This window comes from Alnus glutinosa, chromosome 3 (genome assembly GCF_958979055.1).
Source record: "Alnus glutinosa chromosome 3, dhAlnGlut1.1, whole genome shotgun sequence".
Classification (NCBI taxonomy): domain Eukaryota; kingdom Viridiplantae; phylum Streptophyta; class Magnoliopsida; order Fagales; family Betulaceae; genus Alnus; species Alnus glutinosa.
Genome location: NC_084888.1, coordinates 12473737 through 12497981, shown reverse-complemented (window position 1 = coordinate 12497981; position 24245 = coordinate 12473737). Strand labels below are relative to the sequence as shown.

Below are 24245 nucleotides of genomic sequence, written 5' to 3'. Positions count from 1 at the left end.
GAAGCATAGAGACGAATTTTGTGATTGGTACCGAGATTACGTAAGAAAACTTTAATAATTACTAATATAATATCAATTAATACAAAAATGTACCTTGTTAGTACGTTATACTCATTATGTTGAACATTTTCCAAATATCAAGTTGACCGATTGGACGAGACACGCAAAAATGAATTGGGTGAAAAACTTGTATGGCATTCGAAAGGGTCGATGCAAGTGAATCAAGTGTTTGTACACAGGGGTCAATACATTGGGCTCCGGACGATGCATGTGCACAAGTCATGGGCGCGGAATACTTGGAGCGTGTACGCGGAACGGGGCTTGGGCCTACACCGGGCAGATCCATATCATATACATCTGGGGTGTCTACATCTTCATCCAATGAAACTGAACTTTTGAGCAAGGTTAATAAATTGCAAGCTCAAATGTTGCATATGTAAACAATGCATCAGAATCAGATAAGTGAAATGCGTAGAATGCTCCAAGCTTATGTGGATAGACGTGAGAACTCAATTGAAATGCAAGATCCTGCCACAGGATCCCCACCTGTGAGGCCCAGATTATCAGTCAGTAGTCAACAGGGTATGATTGTCACATTATATACTATCCACACCATACCTATTAAGAGAAAACACTAAATAACGTGAAAGATGATGTTTTATAGGTGCACAAACTGTGATGGAGGACGATGACGCTAATGTTGGGCAACTAGGCGCATAAATGGTAGGAGAATGATCTTTGGCAAGCAAAGGTCATGCATTAAACACTTACTATGCATTAATAAACTTTCTTTATTTTACACATGTGCTGCCACCACTATAATCTATTCCTCTTATGCTTGCACATTGAAATTCCATCTTGCATGTTTCTTTGTAAGTGTACCAGTTTTATCCGAGAATACATATTTGACTTGTTCTAAATCTTCATTTATATTCAAGCTCCATGGAAATGTATAGTGAAATGGGTATCATGATCTGGAAAACAATAACTGACATGAGGAATGTGAAATGTAATTTTGGATCTTCAAGCTCATTAATATTTTCCTTGTTTAAAGATATGGTTAATTTGGATCTTCAAGTAGATCATTTTGTCATATTTTACTTTTCATTTTTTGTATTAGCATTGATCCAACTTGAGTTATACATCATGTTAATTATGTTATCCTTAATGTAATTTATGTTGCTTCCTTGATGGCAATGTGACTTCTACTTACATATATTGGTTATGGATAATTGGATATGTTCCCTACCTTTTTGTTGGTGTTGTTCTGAATTCTTTTATTTTCTTATACAAGGAGATGCTGACATGCAGTGGATTGGACAAAATTTGATGGAAGAAAGAATCTAGCTAGTTGATATTTATTTTTGATGTTTTGTTCAAGCCGTCAAGGGTGGAGACTATATGTACTCTTAAGGATTTTGCATCATTTTGACCAGTTGTTCTTAATGTTGGATTATAATTATATAGCATTATTATGATCTTTCTTAAACCTTAATTATTGGGATGTGTAGTGTTTGGATTGATGCTGACTACTCTGTTAAGGCCTTGTCTAGACAGGGATGATGCTGCTGCTGCTAAAGCCCCAGTATGCATCTTCAATGTCCCCAAAGCCCTTCTTGCCAGTGATCCAGATTCTTATACTCCACAAGAAGTTGCTCTTCGTCCTTTCCACTATTTGTGTCTGGAGCTCTATGAGATGGAGAGGTACAAGCTAGCGACATGCTTTCAATGTTGATGGGGTTATGCAAAGAGCTTTCCCCTTTCAAGCTCATGGAAGAAATATTTTTATTGTTATTTGTACTAGAACAAAAATGTTTATTCTTTGAGGTTCAACAGTATTGGGTTTTAATTGGTTTTGTTGATTCCCCAAGTGGGTTATGAAGAAATGGAGATGATTGCTAGCTTGTTACTTCCTGAATATACTTATTGCAATTTTGTGAAGTTTGGAATTGTTTCTTTTCTTATATATAGTTAATGTAGCATTAATTTATGTATTTTCTATAGCTTTTATGTAATGGATTTACGATTGACAAGAGGTTTATATTCAAGTAGAAAAAGAAAAACAAACAAAAATAAAAAAGAATACTTAGAATCTGAGGATAGAGCACTTGTAGAAACCTGAGGTCAATTAATTTACACTAATTAGTTACTGAGAAATCTAGAAAAATAATCTTGACTCTTGAAACTTTAAAGCCAAAATCTAAAACCTTCGCTCAACTAAGCTTAAACTAGGCAGTTTAGTTGAGAAGAGGTTTCCTTCCCCCTGCTTTCCATTTTTTTTTCAAACCAAAATCACATATTGTATGCTTTTCCTCAGTTCTCTCTGCAACAAAATGGATGGTTATCAAAAATAGTGGAGAATACATATTAACATTACTAAAAGCTAGCGTGAAAATAAGGATTTTCCACTGGCAAACCATTTTGTACATATTACTGCTAAGAATTAAAAAGGACCAAGTTACATTTCCACTAAGTTACTAACCAAGGCTTCTCCTCCTCTTATCCTCCTATCTGACCTTCCATGCTTCCTCATATTCCAGCTGCTCTTCCTAATCTGTCCCTCAAAATCTTCACTCCCATGTACCTGAATTTCACCAAAAAATAAACATGTTGAGAAAATAGAATATATATATATGTCAACAGTACTATATAACTTGCCTGCCCATCATCAAGACAGTGCCTTGAGGGTTTGTGCCTGGCGATTCTCTAAACGTTGAGCCATCAACAACACGTAGCCTGTGAATACCAAGAACCTTGTAGTCCTTGTTAACCACCTTGCCCACATGGCACCCACCATGGTAGTGCCAAATTGTGATAACAGTGTCTTTGCAGAACTGCTCCATGGACTTTGTGTCATTGGTATTCTTAGGAATGAGGTTAACATTAGCGCTGACACTCATGTTAAGTATCTTCTCCACAGTTTGCTTCTCACACTTTGTGTAGTTTGTGAAGTGTTCCGACTGTGCAATCTTCGTGGCCATGCGAATCCCTTGGACGCAGCGTCGAAGATCATATGGATGCTTGAAGTAGTTGAAGGTGACAGAAGGGTTGTCATCAACATTGGTGTTCATCAGTCTGAGCTCGCCTCTAGAAATGGGGGTGGCAATTTTTTCTAGTATGAAGCCTCCCTTGAATGCTTCATGGGGTAAATCTCGCTTGCCTCTGATGTAAGCTTGAATGACCTCTGGCGTTCTCTGCTTTGGAGAAATCGTGGAGAGCTGCCCAATCTGGCCATACCACAAAATTCAGCTCATGATTTCTATTTCACAGTCAAAGAAACTTCAAGACAGAGTGTTAGTTTATGTTTCTAGACAATATTTTGCCCAACTAAAACACCTCCAGTATTATGGTTTCTAGCCCATGCATGTTGCTTACCTCGGCTGACATGATGCCATGGTGGCAGTGAATGCTATCATTGGACTGTCCAAAGCCACTGCTAGCTTCAATATACACACCCTTCTTTGTTATCCCTACAGTTTGTATGAGTGACTGCTTAACCGGCCAATTAGTGGGAACGAAAACAGAGTTCATGGGGTTATCCGCCATGCCTTTCCCAACAAACTTGTTATCATGCACTACCGAAACCTTCAAATTTTTGAGCTCATCTTTTGGTCCAACACCACTTAGCAGTAGCATTTGAGGGGTCCCAATTGCTCCACAAGACAATATGATTTCACTCCGTGGCTTATTTACAAGAAGTGCTTGATGTTTGTCACCCTTTTCGTCTACGAAAATGACCCCCACAGCCTTTGGTTGCTTTCCTATATTATACATTACCATCTCTTGCATTATGTGACTGAAGGACATGACATATAAACGTTACAATTAATGAAGATGTTACTAACACACCTGTTGTGTCGAAAACAATCTTTTGGACAGTCGCATGAACCAAGACGGTGAGCTTGCGAGGGTTCCCGGAGGCAAGTAGATCGGCAGCAGTGTGACGGCGGCCAAAATTGTCAAAAATGGTCCCTCCGATCTTGGTTCCATACACGTGATCATATGTGAAGCCATTAAAAGGTGACACCCCTACATCCAGAAGGCTGTCCCTTACGACTTTCTGCCATGGCGCAAGCTTAGGGCGGTGGACAATTTTCTTCTCAACCCAAGGGTAGGACTCATTTACTAGCTTGGCATCCCAACCCTCCTTCTTTATAAACCTGCACGCCACAATTGCTTAAGCATCGACATAAATTTCACCAAATTTGGGTTTCTATAGGTGCAATGCAATAGGTCAGGGTTGCTTTCAGGTTTTATGACAACATTTGCTCATGCAAAATCTGTGTTCTATTTTTTGTTCATATTTTATCTACAAGTTTTCTATCTTCAAATAAGTTTGTTGGTTGCAGTTTGCAATTGTAGTGGTGGTGTACATATCCTCGACATCCTATGGACCACAATTTCAAAAGGATCATGCATTTGTGACTGCCTAAAATGTACCGTTTCCTTTAAATTAGATCTACCAGCCAGACTTTACCTAATCACTTTCCTGCTGTGACAATTCAGTGGAGAGGTATTATGACTAGCATTTAATGGATCAATTCTTTTACTGAGAGGATGATGAAATCATAAATGTTCTGCTTGATAGTGTGAAGGCAGTGTCACCAATGAAAAATGATTCATTTCTTATTTCTTGCTTCTATCCTTCTTTTATCACATGGACCACACAGATCAATCCAATGGTGGTTTCTAAAAGTGAGAGGATGGAAGAAGAAGAATGTATAGTACATCTTGGCCCCGTTTGGCAACCACTTCCTCCCATATTTGAGGTGATTTTTTTTTTTTTTTTTTTTTGAGTGGTAGTAAGAGGTGATTGATGTTATATAAAGTAGAAAGAATTTATATGAAAAAGTGAAAAAAAAAAAAAAAATGTATTGTTGTAGGTTTTTTTTTTTTTTTTTTTTTCATTTTATTTAAATAGTAATAAAAAATTGTTATTGTGATATAAATAGTGAAAAAAGTTAGAGGGCCTGTTTGGTAAGTAATTGTGTTGTAGAATATTGGTGTGTTGTATAGTAAGAAGTGATTAATATGATATAAAATTTGAAAATGTTTTATAGAAAAGTGAAAAAGTTTAGTTTTGTAGTGGGTTTTTTTATTTGAATAGTAATGAAATATGATTGATGTGATATAAAAAATGTAAAAAAGATATAATGTTTTTTATTCGATTTTTTTGGAGAAGTAAAAAGAAAAAGATGCAAAGTTGATGTTTTTTTTTTTTTTGAAAGAAGTAAAATAAGAGAGGTGGAGTAAGCTTAATAAAGAGTATTTGTTGTGGAGTACGCTTGAAGTTATCTTTGAAAAGTCTCATCCACTCTTTCTTTTTCTTTTCTTTTTCTATGAAAACGAAAGAAAAAAAAAAAGACCTATTCAATTGTTCCAACCTGAACAACGGTGGTCATTGAGTAAGGTGACTTTGTTGGGCATGGTTTCCTAACCTTCCATATTAGGGTGGTCCACAAGTTCTGATGCAGTTGTTTCACATTACAAAGTTGCACAGCTGACTCTAACATCTACATCTTGTTGTTAGAAAGTGGCTTTTAACTTTCTTTAACATCTAGAAGACTTGAGAGCAGGTCTCTGATTAAAATGGAGATTGTAACGACCTAAGAAAAAACGCTAGCTACATCTGTGTTATCACCCCAAAAAGACAAGTCAATTTGAAGTTTTTCTTAGAATCCCTTATAAAGCCCAGTTTCACCTAGTAACCAGGCAATATGAAACTTAGCACACATGATTATTTTTATAAACTACTCACTTTAATTTATGTAAATTATTTATCTCTTTTCAATATAGAACCGAAGTGTTATAGAGATGGCTCCATCAACGGGGCACTCAACAAAATGCAGTACTTCAACAAATTAAATAGAAAGAAAAACTGAACACAGTACTTTAACAAACAAAAGTAAATCTGGGAATGGCCAAAAATAGAATTTTACACACTAGAGTATCAAAGAAACTAGAATTTTAGTTCATATCAAATTAGTACATTATTTATTTGATGGCAGTGTTTTTCATATTTTCTGGCCCTGATATTAAGATGTTTATGCTCAATTCATTAAACGATGAAACTCTTCTAACATTGTGTGGCATGTCAATGTGTGTACTAAAACATATATACCTTGTGCTTGCTCTAGTGTAGAAGCCAGCATTGATGCAAGTGCCACCACCCAAAACTCTAGCTCTAGTATTAATAACTCCATCTGTGGAAACGAAGAATTGGGAAGCAGAAGTTGGAGAAATGTCTGCCAGGGCAATGTGGAAGTTCTTTAAAAATGAGATGTTTGCATTGGAGAAAGGAACACCCCCTCTTTCAAGCAACAGGACACTGAAGTTTTGAGAGAGGGTGGCAGCCAGGGGACACCCAGCTGTGCCACCTCCCACAATTATGTAGTCATAAGCATTGCTGCCACCGCTGGATGATGAGAATGATGATGATCCTGAGAATGAGCTTGCACTTCTGATAAATGGGTACCTGTAATGGGAGAAATTCTCCTTCCCTGCATCGCAATTTTTCATGACCATCTTAAATCAAAGTAGTATATAATTACTATGGAATGGAATCATGATTTCTCCAATTAGTTTATTACAAAAGAGAAAACAAATCCAAAATTGGAGACTGAAAAATGGATAATTTTTTTGGCTCTTTTCCCCAAATACTCTTGAAGTATAAGAGGCAATATTCACCGACAGTAGTCTTGAAAGACTACTACATTTACAAAAATTCTTGAAAGACTAATAGATATATATCCCATTTCTTCCTATCAAGTATATATCCGTAGTGGTGGATCAAGTATATATAAAAAAAATTTCAAAGGGAAACTTAGAAAAGTGAGCCAATCAAATGGAAAGAAGGTCGAGGAGATCACTAAGAACATAGAAATTCATCTGGTTTCCATTTTTGGTCTACTGATCCTGAAGTGGGAAATTATGTACACGAAAAAGAAAAAGTAGAGACAGATCGGAAAATAGTATGAATATAAGGAAGCATATAGCTAGGTAGCTAGAAAAGCTGAAAGAAACGGGAGGAAGCAGAGAACCTTGAGAAGTAGAAAGCATGTTGGAGAGCCATAGAACCAAACAGAAAAACAGCTTCACTGCCCCAACTGAAGCCATTGAAGGGGAGACAAAGGCCTCAGAACACCTGCAGAAAAAGAGCTTCTCTTTGACCTCTATGTGGCTGCCTCTGGTTGGCCTTGTTTTATGTGTGTCCACACTGTATATATACACACACCTAAAAATTACACAATTTGTACGCATGGAGTTAATTGAAGGCTTAAAGCAAAATAATATAAATCATTATTGTCAGAGAATTTCTAAAAGAAAAAAGAAAGAAAGAAAGAAAGATGGTAAACCAACAAGAATAATGCAACACTCAACTGCATTTAAGACGACTAAAACTACTACTGGAAAAGTTATTTAATGGTGAAATGAATGTCACAGTTGGAGTTAGGAATGCATGGCCGTTGGATTAATTCCTCTGTGATCTGATCAAGCCCGTCTATGACAGCTCATTGCATTTACCAGCCTAACTACACCATGAGAAAGGTGTCTTCTCAACTGGGATACTGCTGCTTTGGGTAATTAGAAAAAAAATAGCTTAGACACTGCAATTGTCTATGATTTCCACGTGTATACGTTTCTTAATTAATTTCAAGTGGCCCCAAAATACGTAAAATCTAAAGTGGGTCTCACGATATAGTTTTTTGGAGTAAACTCACGATATAGTTTTGTGTGGGTAATGCATGACGTTGGATCGTGATTACTGACAACTCGAAAATGAGCAATCAAAATATTGATGGGTGGAGGGCGGGATGAGGACCAATCTAAGATCATAATAAATATTGTCCAACAACTCAGCTACAAAGATGTCTGAAAGACGACTAAGCTTAAGTGCTCATCAATATGAGCCACTGGCCGGATCTATGTAACTATCAAGATTAATCAACCACTTCACTTTAAGGTGGGTTTTGACTTTTGTTGGGCAGCAGAAAAAACCTAGTATATATCATATATCTCTTCTGCAATCTTGATGTTTACTTTTAAAACCTAGTATCATCAGCAATTTATATTTGCAAGTCGTGTTGATGCATGCGTATTAGACTAGTAAATTATAACTCGACACATTTAACTTAACAAACCGTACTCTTCAACTTTAACATGTATATTTCGTTTTGGATTCGAGTTTGCGAGTCGTGCTAAAAAATATCATCCCTAATTTAAAGTACCGCTTTGAGGCATTTGAATGTTTTATTAAAAACCCAAATATTGTCTCGGAAATAGCATGGTCCTAATCATAATACTATTTGTCAGATGACATGCATGCCAGTTTTTTTTTTTTTTTTTTTGTCTTTCACGTAGCTATGAATTATGATCATATGTATAAATGATAGCAGACAGGTTTTTAACCAACCTTTTAATGTATATATATATATATATATATCAGGTTTTTAACCAACCTTTAATGTATATATATATATCTATATATATATATATAAGTTCGGCGCCCAGATAGGTGGCATTTTTTAAACATTTATCGTGTCATTGCAGCGGTGTGGTGTGTATTATCAATTGGTTGATGATGTGTTATTTGATCATGACAAAAGGACTGGTGGGAAAGTCATGACATCAATTCAATTCGATGCATGAGTAAATCTTGCAGGAGTAAATGCGACTGGTCAATTACGTACCTTTGAATCACTGAGGGGGTGTACGTTGTCATACAAAACTGAGGTGTTTGATCACTTTCTTTTCTTTTCTTTTTCTTTTTCTTTTTTTTTTTTTTTTTTTTTTTTTTTTTTTTTTTTTTTTTGGTGTTTTGGTTGAAAATGTGCTTTCTGTTAAACATTATTTGTTATATATATATTTACTTTCTTGTCGGTTTTTTGTATCTATGAGTTCTTGTACAGTCACAATGTTTAATTAAAGAGTAGCTTTGATAGTATACCAACCACACGCAAGACCAGCGCGTCAATAAACTTTAATGCATGAAAAACTCGATCTCTTGCAGAAGTAAATGCGAATGGTCAATTACTGACCTTTGAATCAATGTGGGTGCCGTGGCTTGAGTAATGAAGTAGCTAGCTAGCTAGGTCTTGTTATATAAAACTGAGTAAATGGCTAAAAGGTGATACAATTAGCTTAATTAAATATTGAGAAGATTTTTTATAATAAAAGTTGTTTAGAAACATAAAAGAAAAAGAAGGTGGCCTTATCAGGATTCTAATTTCAACATTTTGAATCACATATTTTATGTGTGTGTGTGATCTTATACAGTCAAGATGGCAAGACTAAGAAGCTATATATAGCCTATAATTAAGTATATTTTTACTTGCTTGTTCAAAAAAAAAAAAAAAAAGTATATTTTTACTTGCAAAGTTATGAAATAACCAACACTTTGGCATTACTTCTCTTCAATCTTCATTGAATTCCCTATCATGCAATATTGCTAGCTATACTTATCGTATCTGTTCCTCCAAGAAGTTTCTATTTTGGTAATGATCAAACTCTCTAATTAATGGTCTTTCCCACTATCACAAAGCTATGCTCTTGCTTTCTATATTTCCAATTACATAGAATATATATAGGGGTCAGTACCTGTTAATCCCCTACTTCCCAACCGAAAATTGAAAACGATATTTAATTAGCAAGGACAATAAAAACTTTTGGTGGATCTTGGGGCTTTTCATTCTAATACGTTACGCCTTTGTTTTTGCCCTCATAAGATTTTGTCTCCAAAAATAAAATGTCACTGCAAAATAGGAGGGAGTAAAACTTGCCAGAAACTTACGGACACAATATTATTGAAAATCAGAAACCTAAAATGTGTTTTGGGTAGGTAGTTGGAAGATTTATAGAGAGACTAATGAAAAAGACACAAGCTTTCCTAAGAAATTAAGCTCATGCCTTTGAGTTATGTAAGTAGGGAGTTTATAGGAAGTGAAAAACTTGTAAGGAAGCTACGTCAAACATGGTCTTGAATAGAAATGAAAAACGAAAAATAAAATGCAATTTTTTTAAGCTTTGATCATAAAAATCATAACTTTGGGCATTGATAGAGTATAAAAAGATGAAATGGAACATCCTTGATGCTCTGTTATATGTAATTAAGGAGGTGAAACGGGAGTTGAATTGGAGGAAAAATCCAGAGAAAAGAAATTGTGTTGTCGTTTGAACGTGGAAAAAACATGTTATAAAAGGGTGCGTGTGAACCCCCGTTGTAATGAGTACATCATTCAAATGAGACGCAGGTCCTTTGAACGAGTTAGGTCAGAATACATAGTTAGGGTTTTATAGTAATAGATTTGGATTTACGATTTTAGAAACTAAATAACGATAAGGAAACAATTTGCAGACGAAGGAGCTAAGGAATCAAGGAGACTTTAACGGGAAAATTTGAGCTCAAAGTAAGTAATCGGCCATGAAAACACTTACGATACTTAAAAATGTGCATTTATAAATCTCTCTAGCTAATTATATGTTATGAACTGTGTGTTTTACCAAGAACCTTGTTGATTTAAATTGCATAGTTTATCAACAAGTTTTCTTCATGAATGAACCTTCTGAAATAAGGAGGAGCAAAAGAATGAGAAAAGAAAAATCTTTTGGACCAGAATTCATTGTATATTTGGTTGAAGGATCTAGAGATTCATCTTGTAAACAAAAGATGATCTCACCTAATATAGAATCGGATCCTTTGACATATGAAGAGGCTATGAAGTCTCAAGATTCTGCATTTTGGAAGGAAGCCATTAATGATGAAATGGATTCTATAATAGGTAATAACACGTGGATTTTAGTAGACTTACCCCCCGGTTCCACTCCTATTGGTTGTAAATGGATTTTTAGAAGGAAATTGAAGGTAGATGGAACCATAGAAAAATTCAAAGTAAGGCTAGTTGCTAAAGGATTTAAACAAAAAGAAGGTTTGGATTATTTTGATACTTATGCTCCTGTTGCTAGGATTGCTACTATTAGAACGTTAATTGCTTTAGCATCTATTTATAAATTTGATATTCATCAAATGGATGTTAAAACTGCTTTTTTAAATGGTGAGCTTGACGAAGAAATTTATATGCATCAACCAGAGGGATTTGTTTTGCCTAATCAAGAACGTAAAGTTTGTAAATTAATTAAATCTCTCTATGGTCTTAAACAAGCTCCTAAACAATGGCATGAAAAATTTGATCAAGCTGTAGTTGCAAATGGTTTTAAAATTCATGATTCAGATAAATGCGTTTATAGTAAGTTTTATAAAAATCAAGGAGTCATTATATGTTTATATGTTGATGACATGTTGATTTTTGGTACTGATTATGATAGCATTGTTAATACTAAGAATTTTTTGTCTTCTAATTTTGACATGAAAGATTTGGGTGCTGCTGATGTGATTCTTGGTATTATAATTATTAGAAATAATGGAGGTTTAATTCTTACTCAATCACATTATATTGAAAAGTTCTCAAAAGGTTTAATCAGTTTGATTGTAAACCTGTGACTACACCTTTTGATACTAGCATGAAATTATATCCTAATACTGGTAGAGCTGTAGACCAATTAGAGTTTGCTAGAGTTATTGGTTGCTTGATGTATGCAATGACATGTACTAGACCTGATATTGCATATGCAGTTGGTAAAATGAGTAGATACACTAGTAACCCTAGTCATATTCATTGGATTGTTGTACAAAGGATTCTTAAATATTTAAAGAAAACCATTAATTATGGAATTTTGTACCGAGGGTATCCTACAGTATTGGAAGGATATACGGATGCTAGTTGGATCACGGATAACGATGATCACAAATCAACTAGTGGGTGGATATTCACCCTTGGTGGAGGAGTTATCTCCTGGGGTTCTAAAAAACAGACCCTTATTACAGACTCTACAATGGCGGCAGAGTTTGTGGCATTAGCTTCTTGTAGCAAAGAAGCGGAATGGTTAAGGAATTTATTAATGGAAATTCCTTTGTGGCCTAAACCTATGCCTCCTGTTTCTTTACATTGTGATAGTCAAGCAACATTGTCACGGGCTTATAGTCATATTTATAATGGCAAATCGAGGCATATTGGTTTAAGGCATAGTTATGTAAGGCAATTACTCACTGATGGAGTAATTACAATTGATTTTGTGTGATCTGTTCAAAATTTGGCAGATCCATTGACTAAAGGACTTGCAAGGGATTTGGTGTGGAAAACATCAAAGGAGATGGGATTAAAGCCTTTAGATCACCAATAGTGGAAACTCAACTCAACACTTAAATTATTAAGATCTTGAGTTCAATGAGCTAAAGTACACTATATGATGTGATCGCAAGCACCCATATTCTATTAGTTTTTAAACTAATAAACCATCTCAAGGTTATTGTGCTTGGAACCTGTAATGTTAAAATAGAGGCTGTGCTTTTTGCACTTAATAGGCTTATAACAGATTTATGTTGAAGTGTATTAGTTACAGGGCACTTCTGATAAGCTTACCTATATGAGTGTCGGAGGTGGTGCCGCCTTCTATGAGACTAAGGTTTGTCTCTAGAGCTCTCATGAAACCAGGATATTGACACAAGGCCAATCCACGTGTTGGCTTCTAGAACTACTCAAAGAGAAGAAAAAGCATGTGTGAGATGTGCCCAGCTATTCAAATAGGATAACTGGTTCAAAGCTTATCTACCATGGTATTCAGATTAGCTCTGGCATATTATCACTAAGTAAAGGTTCAAGTTCTCAAGACACCTTCATTTATGCATGCTTTTTCCTATTATAGTCAAGTTGAGTTTTGATTTTGAAAATGGTGGGGGATTGTTAAAGTATTTTTCAAAATTAATACGTATATATATTTATTTTGTGTCTTGGGAATGATTTAAAAGGAAGGTGTTAAAGAGCATTAAATGAAACTAGTCCCACATGGGAAAAAAGAAACTGAAGTTGACATTTATAAGGACCAACACACTTTAAGCATTTAAAGTAATGCTTGGGTGTATACTCTAGTACGGTGCGAAGCACCGGACGCACACGCACACACGCAAGCCCGCGCGTGTGGCAGCGCCTTAGGAGCATTTCTTTTTTCTGCTTTCGTTTATATTTTCTAACACCAAGACCCGTGGAATGCAAAAAATAAGAACAAAGTAGAAAGACAATCAGGCAATCACAAAAGAACACAAGATTTACGTGTTTCATCACTAAGGGCTACATCCACAGAGTTGTAGCAGATTTCACTATGATGAAGAAAATAATACAAGAGACTTTTACAATACAAAGACATTGATTACACTATTCAACTCTCAAACTCAGAAAAGCTCTAAAGAACCTCTATAGAAAACCTATAAAAGACCTCTCTCTTTTTCTACAATTTTCTCATGCTTCCAAAGTCTCAAAACAAGTCTTAAAATAGAAAATCGAAGCTTTTAGGAGCGGCGCTCAGACACCCCTAGGGTTTCGTAATCCTAATTCTCTGCCTGTCTGGACATACCATCGCATCGTCTGAACACGTTGAAAATTAGTCACTCCCTTGAGCTCCCATTCGGATGGGGTATACTGTTCGTTTGGGCACCCCTTGAAAAAGGCATCCCCTAGAGCTCCTATCCGGACAGGATATTCTACCGGTTCGGACAATCTCCACAAACACTAACAGCTGATACAGTAAATTCTTGGATGATTGGACTGGCAACAGGCCACCTGCAAAACAAGGGAAGACCATTGGGATAATGCCGGCCGAAGGGAGATTGGCGGGGAGCCTCCGATGCCTAAGTGAGTAGTGTGTTTTCTAGAGAAAATTGAATGGAGAGAATTAATGTGCGTAGCTGGCTTTGGGGGCAGTAATTCCTTTTCATGGGAGAGGCTAATTGTCTAATATGGCAACATTGATACCAATAAGGTGTGATTTTAGTTGGTGGTTGGATTAATGGCTGTTTGGGTAATGATGATAGTGTATAATTTTCATGTTGGAGAAGATTCTAAGAACTATTTGATGAAAATGATTGTGTGATATGATGGCCTACTAATTTTTAATGTAGAAGCTGCTAAAATGGTTATCTATATTCACTCCACCTAACAAAAAGTTTGCTTAACTAACAACGACTCAACAAAAATGGGAAAATGATTTGTGGAGGACAACAAACCGTCCCATCACCCTTTTTATGATTTTTTAATAAAAGAAAATGAAAAATTTGTCTTTTAATATATCAAAGGACAAAATGCAATTATGTCTTCAGCTATTAACAACAACCAACTTTGAAATGTCTCCTCTTCTTGTAGTGGAGCCTACTAAAAAAAAAATTAACATAAAACAAAATGTATTTTGCTTATTCCTTTTTTCTTCTATGGAAATGTAAAGCATTCTCTAAGCAATTAATGTAAAGAGGCACATCTTAAATCCGAAGCCGGTCTAAGCACTGAAAAGCTCTACCTGGGCTATCTCTCAGGCTTCAATTAATTGTTTTTAGAGTCAAACGGCAGGTCAGATCAAGGATAGGCTGATAGCAGCATCCATTTTTCTCCCAAAATTATCTTCCTTTGTGCCTCAATATTGCTTGACAGTGACATTAATTAAATGATGAATATGGGTAATAAATCATTTCTTTTCTATCTATTTTTTTGCATTTCCATGTGAAAAGAGAAAAGTTTGCATTTATTTCATGCACGATATATGAACCCAATTAACAAATAACAGCCAAAGGTGATCTGTCTCATTGACACCCACGCCTGACACGACAAAGAAACTTATGCATCCAGCTGTACGTAATTACAGCATTCAACATTGTGGCAGTCTGAAAATGAAAACCCACCAACTGCTTCTCACACCAATTCTCGCTATCTATCTGTACAACTATCCTATTTTAGAATTTATTTGGAATTACGCCGAAAAATAAATTTTTTATTTTAAAAAAAAAAAAAAATCATCATTTTCAAGTTTTTCAAAAAGATAAAACAAATTATTTTTTTAAATATTTTATAGATTCATTTTTTTATTAAGGATTTTTAAGCTCATTAATGTAAGCGTAAACAGACGGTTATAGACTGGTCAGTAATTAAGTTAAAATAGTTTTTCTTTTGATGATATACATACCGTTCATTATGAACTGCTACAATCAACTTCGCTAATTGTTTTATCCGCTTCAAAAATCACCACCAAAGCTATGGCTAGATTGTAGTTAATAATTTTTTTTATTTTTTATTTAATTTTTTTTTTTTGTCTTTTATATTTTGAATTCTATAATTTTTTATATTGGAAAAATTACAGTATAGCCTTCCAATCTGCCATCCAATTTATAAGTAACCCCACAAACTACCAACACTTAGATTCTGATCCCAAAAACTACTAAAACGTTTTAAAAATATCAATTTTATCGAAATATGCCTAAAATACTCATGCTACAAGTCATTTTTTAATTAAAAAATAAAAAAAATTAAAATACTAAAAAAAATTAAAAAACTACAAAAACTAAAATTTTATTATTAATTTTTTTTTAAAAAAAGGCAGCCGACACCCTTGGGGAGGGTGTGGCTCGCAAGCCACCAGTAGCCACCCTCAAACACCTATTTTTAAAAAGTAAAAAATAAAAAATTAGTTTTTTTTACTTTTAAATTTTTCTTAAATTTTAGTTTATTTAAAAAAAATAATAATTTTTATTATTTTTAATTGAAAAATGACACGTGACAAGAGTATTATAGGTATATTTTAACAAAATAAACTTTTTTGAAATGTTTTGATAATTTAAAGCGCAGAGTCTAAACATTGACCGTTTATAAAACTTCTTACAAAATTAATGGTCGATAATTTAAGAAGGTTAAATTATAATTTTTTCTTTTATATTTATATTTGTGCTGTTTACTTATATTTATTCTTACTCAATTTGAAGGTACAAACTATAGAGTATAGATTCACACTTATTACTCTTCACGAGTTTCTGAGAAACTGAAAACGACAATGGCCTATGTGTGAGAAAATTAATGTTCATCGTACGCAACGCTCGAAGACGAACATAGATTCCCGTGAGCATTTACTGGGAATTTGTGAAAGTTACTGAAAATTTCAACAACTATAGTCTATTATATATATTCGGATGTCCTGTCTCGTGTTCAAACATAAATTGTCACCGAAAATACAAGTTGTATCCATTCTGAAAATTACAGATAGACGCCATTGCAAACCACGAATTCCATTATCTACCTCAGGCTATAAATTATATATACGGTGAAAATATATTCCATTATTTATGCTGAAAACTCAAGGGTCTGGCTTCAGAATTGTCTGTGGACCACATTTAATCACAAGTAACAAGCATTATAAATCCACAACGTCCCTATCTAACTAGCCTTTCCAATTAATCACACCGAATACTTATTATTAATTAAGCCTGTGAAGCCTGCGAAGGAAGAGATATTAGGTAAGCTGGGAAACTTGCATGTCAAGTGTCTCGGCAGGAGATGAATCCAATGCACAAGTCGATAAGAAAATATTTCTAGAGAAAAGAGTGAGAAGCAATGGATTGGAATAGCCTATCTAGGGTAAAGCCTTTGTGTACGTGTACCTTATGATGGTCGATTTCTTTGACGTGTATGGGCTCTCTCCTCTACATGGTGGTGGTGGTGGCCAAGTGTATGTCAGAATAATGAGTTGTTAGTTTTTGGAGTTAATAAAAAGTGATAGATGTGATGTAAAGTAAAAAGTTTTGTATAAAAAAATAAAAAAGTTTTATATTTTAATGAATTTTTTATTTGAATAATAATAAAAAAATTATTGATGTAAAATAAAAAATAAAAAAAGCAAAAATATAACGATTGTTATTGAAAAATAATAAATAAGAAAAGTGAGAAAAAGTAAATAAATAGTAGAAAAGCAATATTGTAGCATGGAAACCCCCTTGCCAAACACTGCCGAAATGGACATTCGGACGCTATTTGTCAGGCCCATCGTTGTCCCGCTAATTCCCTTTTGTCCAGACACATGGATGAGTCAAGACCGCATGTCAGTTGAAACCCAATGGTTGGGTCCCGGCCGGGTTTCTCACATGATCACTTCTCTTCTTCATCCTTTTGCTTGCTTTTCAGGAAAGATTCAGCACACCCACCACATTGCAACTAATATAATTTTGAGGGCCCCTAGGCCCAACGAATAGACGTCTACGTACCCCAACAAGCAGGGATAAAACTCCTTTGTATGATGACATATTGAAGGTCGGGCTTCGACTCCCATTCTTGAGTCAAGCTCGGGAGGTTTTAGATCGTTTCAACCTCGCCCCCTCTCAACTATTGCCTAACACTTGAGGTTTTTGCTTGGCTACGCAATCCTTTGGTTGTCCATCATTAGGGGCAAAAACCACCTTACAACGTTGTACTTAACTCGGTGCCCCTCCTACAAACTTACAAGATATCTAACTCATTAGCTAACTCTTTATAAATAAAACAGCGAAAATATTTGTAACTTAATAAAAGATAGCATATCTAATCAAGTTCATTAATCATTAAATATCCAGAACAAATACTTAATCTCTCAAGTGAAATAACTTAATTAAAAAAACCAAAGCGTTACAATTCCTAAAACATCCTTACATCCTTAATAAGTAAAGAAACTCAAAACATAAAAAAGATTCCAAATAAACATCAAATATCATGGCCGAGTCTTAATAAGATAAATCAAATAAATCAAATCTTAATCATCTTGCTACACGTATTACACTCTGAGTCCAGCTCCTCAACGATAATCCTAACTATGTCCTCCACAAGTGCACATTGATGCACAGAATCTGCCATCTCGCTGCTGACTATCTGCAAAACAAAAATGTGTTCCACAGGTGGAAAGGAAAATCAAGTGTAATTCCACAACTTAGTGAGGTAAAATCACATGCAATACAATTATCCAATTTGTAAACTCATAGTTTTATAAAAATATTTTTTTCACATTAAAATGTACTAGCATGTAAGACAGTTGGTATCAATCAAAAATATGCGATGTAATATATATAGATATAAGTACATGATAAATTATGATCATACCGTTATAGCTCAACTCTATATGATTTATTCGGACCCTAACCTCTTCCTGATATGCATTGCAAAACTCCTAATTTGCCTTCAAAAATTCCTCCAAATCAATTTCTAACACCTCAAAACCCTTCCTTTATTCCATACAACATTCACCAACTGAACATTACATATTAAAGACACCAACTTTTACATAAATCATTTTATTTAATCTATGAAATTGATTGTGAGCTCATTAAGATGAATGAATGGTGATTGGTGAATGAAATTATGCACGTCCAGTAATATTTATTATTTAGCATTAATATATATATTCTAATTATTTAGCATTGAATATTGAATGGTTAAATATTGGACATTGGATTAAAAAAAATTAATAATGTATAATAACCGGATAACCAACGGTACGTTGATAATAACTACAACCAAACTGCAAACCAATAGAACGGTTATAATTGTGATTATTTAAATAGAATAATTAATTACTCCAGTTGTGGTTGTGATTGATTATGAGGAAAGAATCGTTACTGTTGGGGAACATTAAATGCAATTGACAGTCGGCTGCTATTTGCCAGGCGCATTGCTGCCCCGTTGATTCACTTGTTCGGACACATGGATGAGTCACGATCGCATGTCTGTTGAATCTCAATATATGGTTGGGTGTCGGGTTTCTCAAGAGCGTGCAAAAAAGAGAGTTCTTTTCACATCACGTCTCTTTTTCATCCTTTTGCTTGCTTCGCATGAATGATTCCGACTATGTCACTTAACTTTACCTTCTCCCCCAAAAACTTTGTCCTTGTCTTTTGAGTTTTTCATTCTACTTACTGGTGCTAATTAGATGGCTTGCGGAGATTTCCAAGTTCATGAAGAGGTCTGGGACGTTAAGGAAGCTTGGGATAACTCAGAGCCCTCAAGCTCCACCTCAACTATGGAGCAAGCTGGGCCTGACTAGGCTAGCCTAGCGGTATGTTTTTGGGCCGAACAATGGAGGTTTGAAGTAGTGGAAGATGACCTAGACAAGATCTGGTGTACCCACCGCATTACAATTGATATAATTTTAAGGGCCCCTAGGCCCAATGGACAAATGTCTACCACAATGGGCAGGGAATAGGGATGAAATTCCTCTGTACGAGGACATATTAAAGGTTGGGATCGAGTCCCATTCCTAAGTCAAGCCTGGAAGGTTCTTGATCATTTGAACCTCGCACCCTCTCAACTGTTGCCTAACACTAAAGGTTTTTGCTTGGCTAATCCTTTGGTAATCCATCCTTAGGCGCAAGAACCACCTTTTGACGCGGGAGTTCCTATATTGCTACCACCCCAAGAAGTCCATCCCTGGATGTGGAGCTTTCACAGTCTCCACCTCGAGTAGAATCTATTCTCAGTTGTTCCCTTCAATAACCGGGGGTGGCACAACCGATTTTTATACATTTCTAGATGTGAATAGGAGTATCGCCGTTGGGACGCTGACGTGCACATGCCAATCAGAGTTAGGATAGAGTAAGGGATCCCTCCCGAGGAAGCTACAATAGAGCATGCCCTAGGTGAGGGGAAGGCAGACGGGTGGCATGGATTATAGAGAAATGTCAAAGGAGAAGAACTCAAAGCCGATGACAGCATGGAAGAGTTCTTGTTTTATTTGAAGCCCAGCGGCTAGGCAAGCTCGACTGGGAAGGAGATGGCTTTGAAGTGTGGCCGGTCACAACCAGAGAGGGGCCAGTGACCCTAAGAGATCAAGCAGCCCTCCAAGCAAGAGGGCTAAAGTTTTCATTCTTGCTGCTGTCGCGAAGGGCAACCAGAGTAGAGGGGTTCCTTCTTCGATTAAGCCTTCTATGCAAAATTTGATCACCGGCCACTTCCCCCAATCTGGCCATTGTTGTGTCGCATGGACCCGAGAGCCCATGTCAGAGTGGTCAATATGGCCTAAAGTCCCTGCTTAGTCTAAGTAGGCCATATCTGAGGAGCCCCGGTTCAACGCATGGCATAAACAAATGTCGCCAGGATGAAGTCCAGCCTCCATCGTGGCAGGACCGAGCTTTTATCCAGGGCATTTGTATTGGGGACGACGAAGCTGATCCTCCAAGGGCATCGTACCATAAGGCGTTGGCGCCCGATGACACGGGAAAGGGCAAATTCACAAATGGGAAGAAGAAGAAGAAGGCTGCCAACACAAAGCGGGCTCCCCGTTTGTAAAATGCCTCCAAAATTAGGTCAATTAATTTTTTATTCATTTAGAGTGTTCCTAGTAATTCTTCCTTACCGGTCAACTGGTAACTGACCGGTGGTATTACCCTAAGCATTAACTTATTAGAGTATGAACAAGCGAAAGCATCTCACACAACTATTCAAATGACCTTAATTAACATCATGTATCATCAATATAAGCTTAGAGCTTCCAAATAGATATTACTATATCCTTAATAAATAACTACTAACTAATCAAACCTGACAATGCAAGCCATTCACCCAACATCTTTATCCCAACGAATTTCTCACTCTACCACCTGACAACCTACTAAACTGCAAAACACCGAAGTGTTCCATAGGTGGAAGAACGTAACTCCGTAAGTCCTTGACTTAGTAAGTAAATTATTATGAAATTAATTTATGTAATGAGCTTTTAAGTAGCAGTTCGTAACCTTCAATTATTAAACATAGGGTTTTCACAAAATGGTACGTCTTCTTTCCATTATTATGCCATCTAAAAAGTGTGGTTTATTTTGAAAAGAAATGACATAATTCCAGTAACAAGTACCTTATGTTTTAATGCAAGGAATCATAATACACATATATAAGTATTAATAGTCATAACTTCCCTCCATATGGTCTATTTGGGCCGTTAACCCATTCCCGCTCGGGTTGGCGCTGTCTCATGTGACATGTAGTACAATACTGGTGCCTTGGATAGTGCCAATGTACCATCATATTCTAACAACCTGACCGAGTCCAACATCGAGTGGCCCACGCTACTATCAAAGCCGTAATGGTGACCCATCCTTACATGATGCGTTTGTTATCAATAACCATTGAATCTGATGCCAAACATAAAAGTAACTTTCTTTGACCATAGAGATAAGCTCATATAATGGTAAGGGCATATCCGTTATATACACATACCGGTGTACCATGTCTTATGATGCAATTATTATTCATTTATTGTAACTCATATATAAGCAAATATTCATTTGGAACAGTTACAAACATGTTATAAAAACAATACATGTTCTTTTGGAAAGTTCCAGTGGGATGTCTAACTTTCGGAATCGGAGAATGGTGAAAATATGAGGCGTGCTGAGCCTGATTCTCATGAGATTGGAAGTTGTTATTGGGGAAATTTGATTTATAACAATTATTGAAATTATTTTATTGTTAATTAAAACATGGGTGTTGGTTTATAAAGAGTGATTGTCGAATAAATAAATGTATTTTTTTTTTTTGGTGGTATTACACCTTTGGTGCCCTCCGGCAGGGGTATCTTGTATCTTGCATGGAGTTCATCCGAAGAGGAGAAAGGCGACAAGGACTTTGATCGGACCATGTCGCATTTGTGCAACAACCTTGCTCAAGTATAAGCTCCTACCTTTCAATGATTTCCCCTTTGTTTGGATTCGATTGGACTTTTTCAATAATTACTTTCTTGTTGCTAGGCGTCCCTCTATGCCATTGATTTGGCCCAGGAGCGGAATTGACCAACTCAATTGTAGAGTCCTTGACAGCCTAGAACAAGACCCTTGAGAGGCAACTAAGTCTTTTGATATCGAGCAAGTTAGGGCTGACTTGGAGGCTTCTAGGTCGGAGTTTGAGCCAACCCATGCAAAACTATAGGAGGAACGGGCTAGGTTAGCAGCCATGGATGGTGTCCAGGATGAGCTGCAGCAGCAAAGGTGACCAAGCTGGAGTCTACATGAATGGTCGTGGGAGAGAAGTGAAAGAAAATATAAACATATGGGAAAATAAAGATAATAGCGAAAATAATAAAATAGAGACGAGAATTTTACTTGGTTCGGTTTATGACCTACGTCCACAGGATAAAGCCAAAAGGGCTACATTTTACTCTTATTGCTTGACATTTTCTCAATACATTAGACTCCTTTTATATGAGAGTTTGGGTAGAAAAATATGGAAATCAATCAATATGATTTGATTGATTTGATTACCATCAAATCTAATTACACACAAATCAATCAATGATAATCAATCAATGTGATTTGATTGATTTGATTACCATCAAGTAATTACAATAAGTCTCTGAAATCAAATCCCCTAATATATGGATCGGAGAATATATTCGCTAACATTTCCCCGCAAACTCAGGATGGAAGAATCTGAAATCTTGAGTTTGAATATTCTTTGTTTCTCTGAAGATGGCGAGCAGCAATGAAGACTGAACTCTTGCTGGAAATGGCAGCAGTGATGACTAGAGTTAGGCCTTTAACAACAATAGGCCAAAAATCTTCAAAATATGGCTAATGATGGGCAAAAAAAAAGAGTCAACTGTGGGTTAAATGGGCCTGGGTAGCGAATTTTTAGGTAATACCTCAAAGGCCAAACACATAATGGGTCATCTATGGGCTAAGAACAGAAGAGCCAACTGTGGGCTAAATGGACCTGGGTAGTGAGGTTTAAGGTAATACCTCAAAGACCAAACACATAATAGACAATCTATGGGCCAAAAAAAAAAAAAAACCAACTGTGGGCTAAAATAAGCATGTGTTTTAGGTACTACCTCAAATGCCAAAAGGCTAGCAACTTGGCCTCTTTTAATTTTATTTTATTTTGCTGGGTCGGGTATAACCCACAATGAATAAAATCTCCTCATCCACCTCTTCTCTTCGTCTTCTTCTTCTTCTTGGCTTTTTTTTCTTTTTTTTTTTTTTTTTGCTGGGTCGGGTATAACCCACAACGAATAAAATATCCTCCTCCTCCTCTTCGCTTCTCTTCTTCTTCTTCTTCTTCTTCTTCTCCCGCTCCCGTTCCTGCTCTTCCTCCTCCTCATCCTCTTCTTCTTCTTCTTCTTTTTCTGAATCGGGTATAACTCAAATCTTACTTCTTCTTCTTTTTCTTCTGGGTCGAGTATAACCCAAATCTAGGATCGGGTATAACCCAAATTTTATTCCTTTATTTTCTTTTCTTTTCTTTTTTCTTGTGCAATGACGAAATCGACAAAAAATAAAAATAAAAAAAAATGTAGGATTCTTTTTTCTTCTTCTTTTTTTTTTTTCTTCTTCTTCTTGTGCAATGACGAAATCGACAAAACAAAAAGGAATTGTAGGATCAAAGAAGGGAAGTGGGAAGTGGCTGGGAAGCATTGATAACAGATCCGATGGTGCTGAACCTGGTTGGCGCTGGGCTGGGCCGTGGAAGGCGGCGTGGAGGCATTGGGCGGTGATGTCCTCTTGTGATTTTATTTTATTTTTTAACTCTTCTTTTCTTTTCTTCTCCTTGACCTTCTTCTTCTTCTTCTTCTTTTTTTATGCACCTCTGACAAATGATCTACAATTGCAAATCGTAACTGGGTACAACAAAATCTATCAAAAGAAGATGCTTTCCCACAATAATAGACTCTTACAATATTGTCAAAGAAAATAATGGACTCTTTCATATTGCCTTGTCGTATGATATAATGAGCAAAATCATAGACAAAATCATGAAAGAAAAGATAAAGAAATAGAATGAGAGAGTACGCTCAAGACATTGAAACAGTAATGATATAATGTTAGAGAATAAAGCATATTGCCTTGCCGTATGATACAATGGGAAAAATCATTGACAAAACCGTGAGAGAAAAAGAAAAGCACAAGAAAATAAAGAAAACAGTGATGGTGACAAAAAAAACAAAGGGTCAATATTACATCTATCTATTTAAGTTTTTCTATATACATAACATAAATGACTTTATACAATAACAAGTGGCACAGGCGTCACAGGCCATAAACAAAACCTATCAAACAAAGGACGCCCATGGTCCCACAATTATGATCGTCGCGGTGAGCTTCGGTCATAATATCCCAAGTACACTTTTATTACATCATTAACTACGACCGGAGTACCTACAGCCAAATAAACATCATCTATACGGTTGTGGGGGTTTGTCACATCCATATAGGTGAAATTATGAGCCCACCGTCTTAGTATAAATAATTACACTAAGACCTCAGAGGTATACTATTCACTGAGTTTTGGCAAAGAACCAACTTTTCCTTTTTAGTCATGCGTACACTATAACAGCCACCAATTTTATAAACTTTTGTTCGAAAACCCCCATAG

General features: G+C 36.0%; 1 protein-coding gene across 3 annotated transcripts; it reads right to left on the bottom strand.

The window, feature by feature from the left end:
- Nucleotides 1–2103: 2103 nt before the first annotated feature.
- LOC133862224 (protein HOTHEAD) lies at nucleotides 2104–7400 on the bottom strand. Of its 3 annotated transcripts, none has more exons than XM_062297994.1 (7): nucleotides 7041–7343; nucleotides 6122–6500; nucleotides 3850–4160; nucleotides 3376–3761; nucleotides 2659–3227; nucleotides 2483–2584; nucleotides 2104–2323 (listed from the first exon to the last, which is right to left on the bottom strand). In XM_062297994.1, exons 1-6 carry the CDS (start codon nucleotides 7258–7260, stop codon nucleotides 2530–2532), a joined length of 1920 nt encoding a protein of 639 aa, XP_062153978.1. In that variant the 5' UTR covers nucleotides 7261–7343; the 3' UTR covers nucleotides 2104–2323; nucleotides 2483–2529. The 3 variants fall into 3 exon arrangements, with proteins under 3 accessions (XP_062153978.1, XP_062153979.1, XP_062153977.1); XM_062297995.1 differs by lacking the exon at nucleotides 2104–2323 and adding an exon at nucleotides 7381–7400 and having other exon boundaries at nucleotides 2385–2584; nucleotides 7041–7234; XM_062297993.1 differs by lacking the exon at nucleotides 2104–2323 and having other exon boundaries at nucleotides 2385–2584; nucleotides 7041–7342.
- Between the last annotated feature and the right edge of the window lie 16845 nt (nucleotides 7401–24245).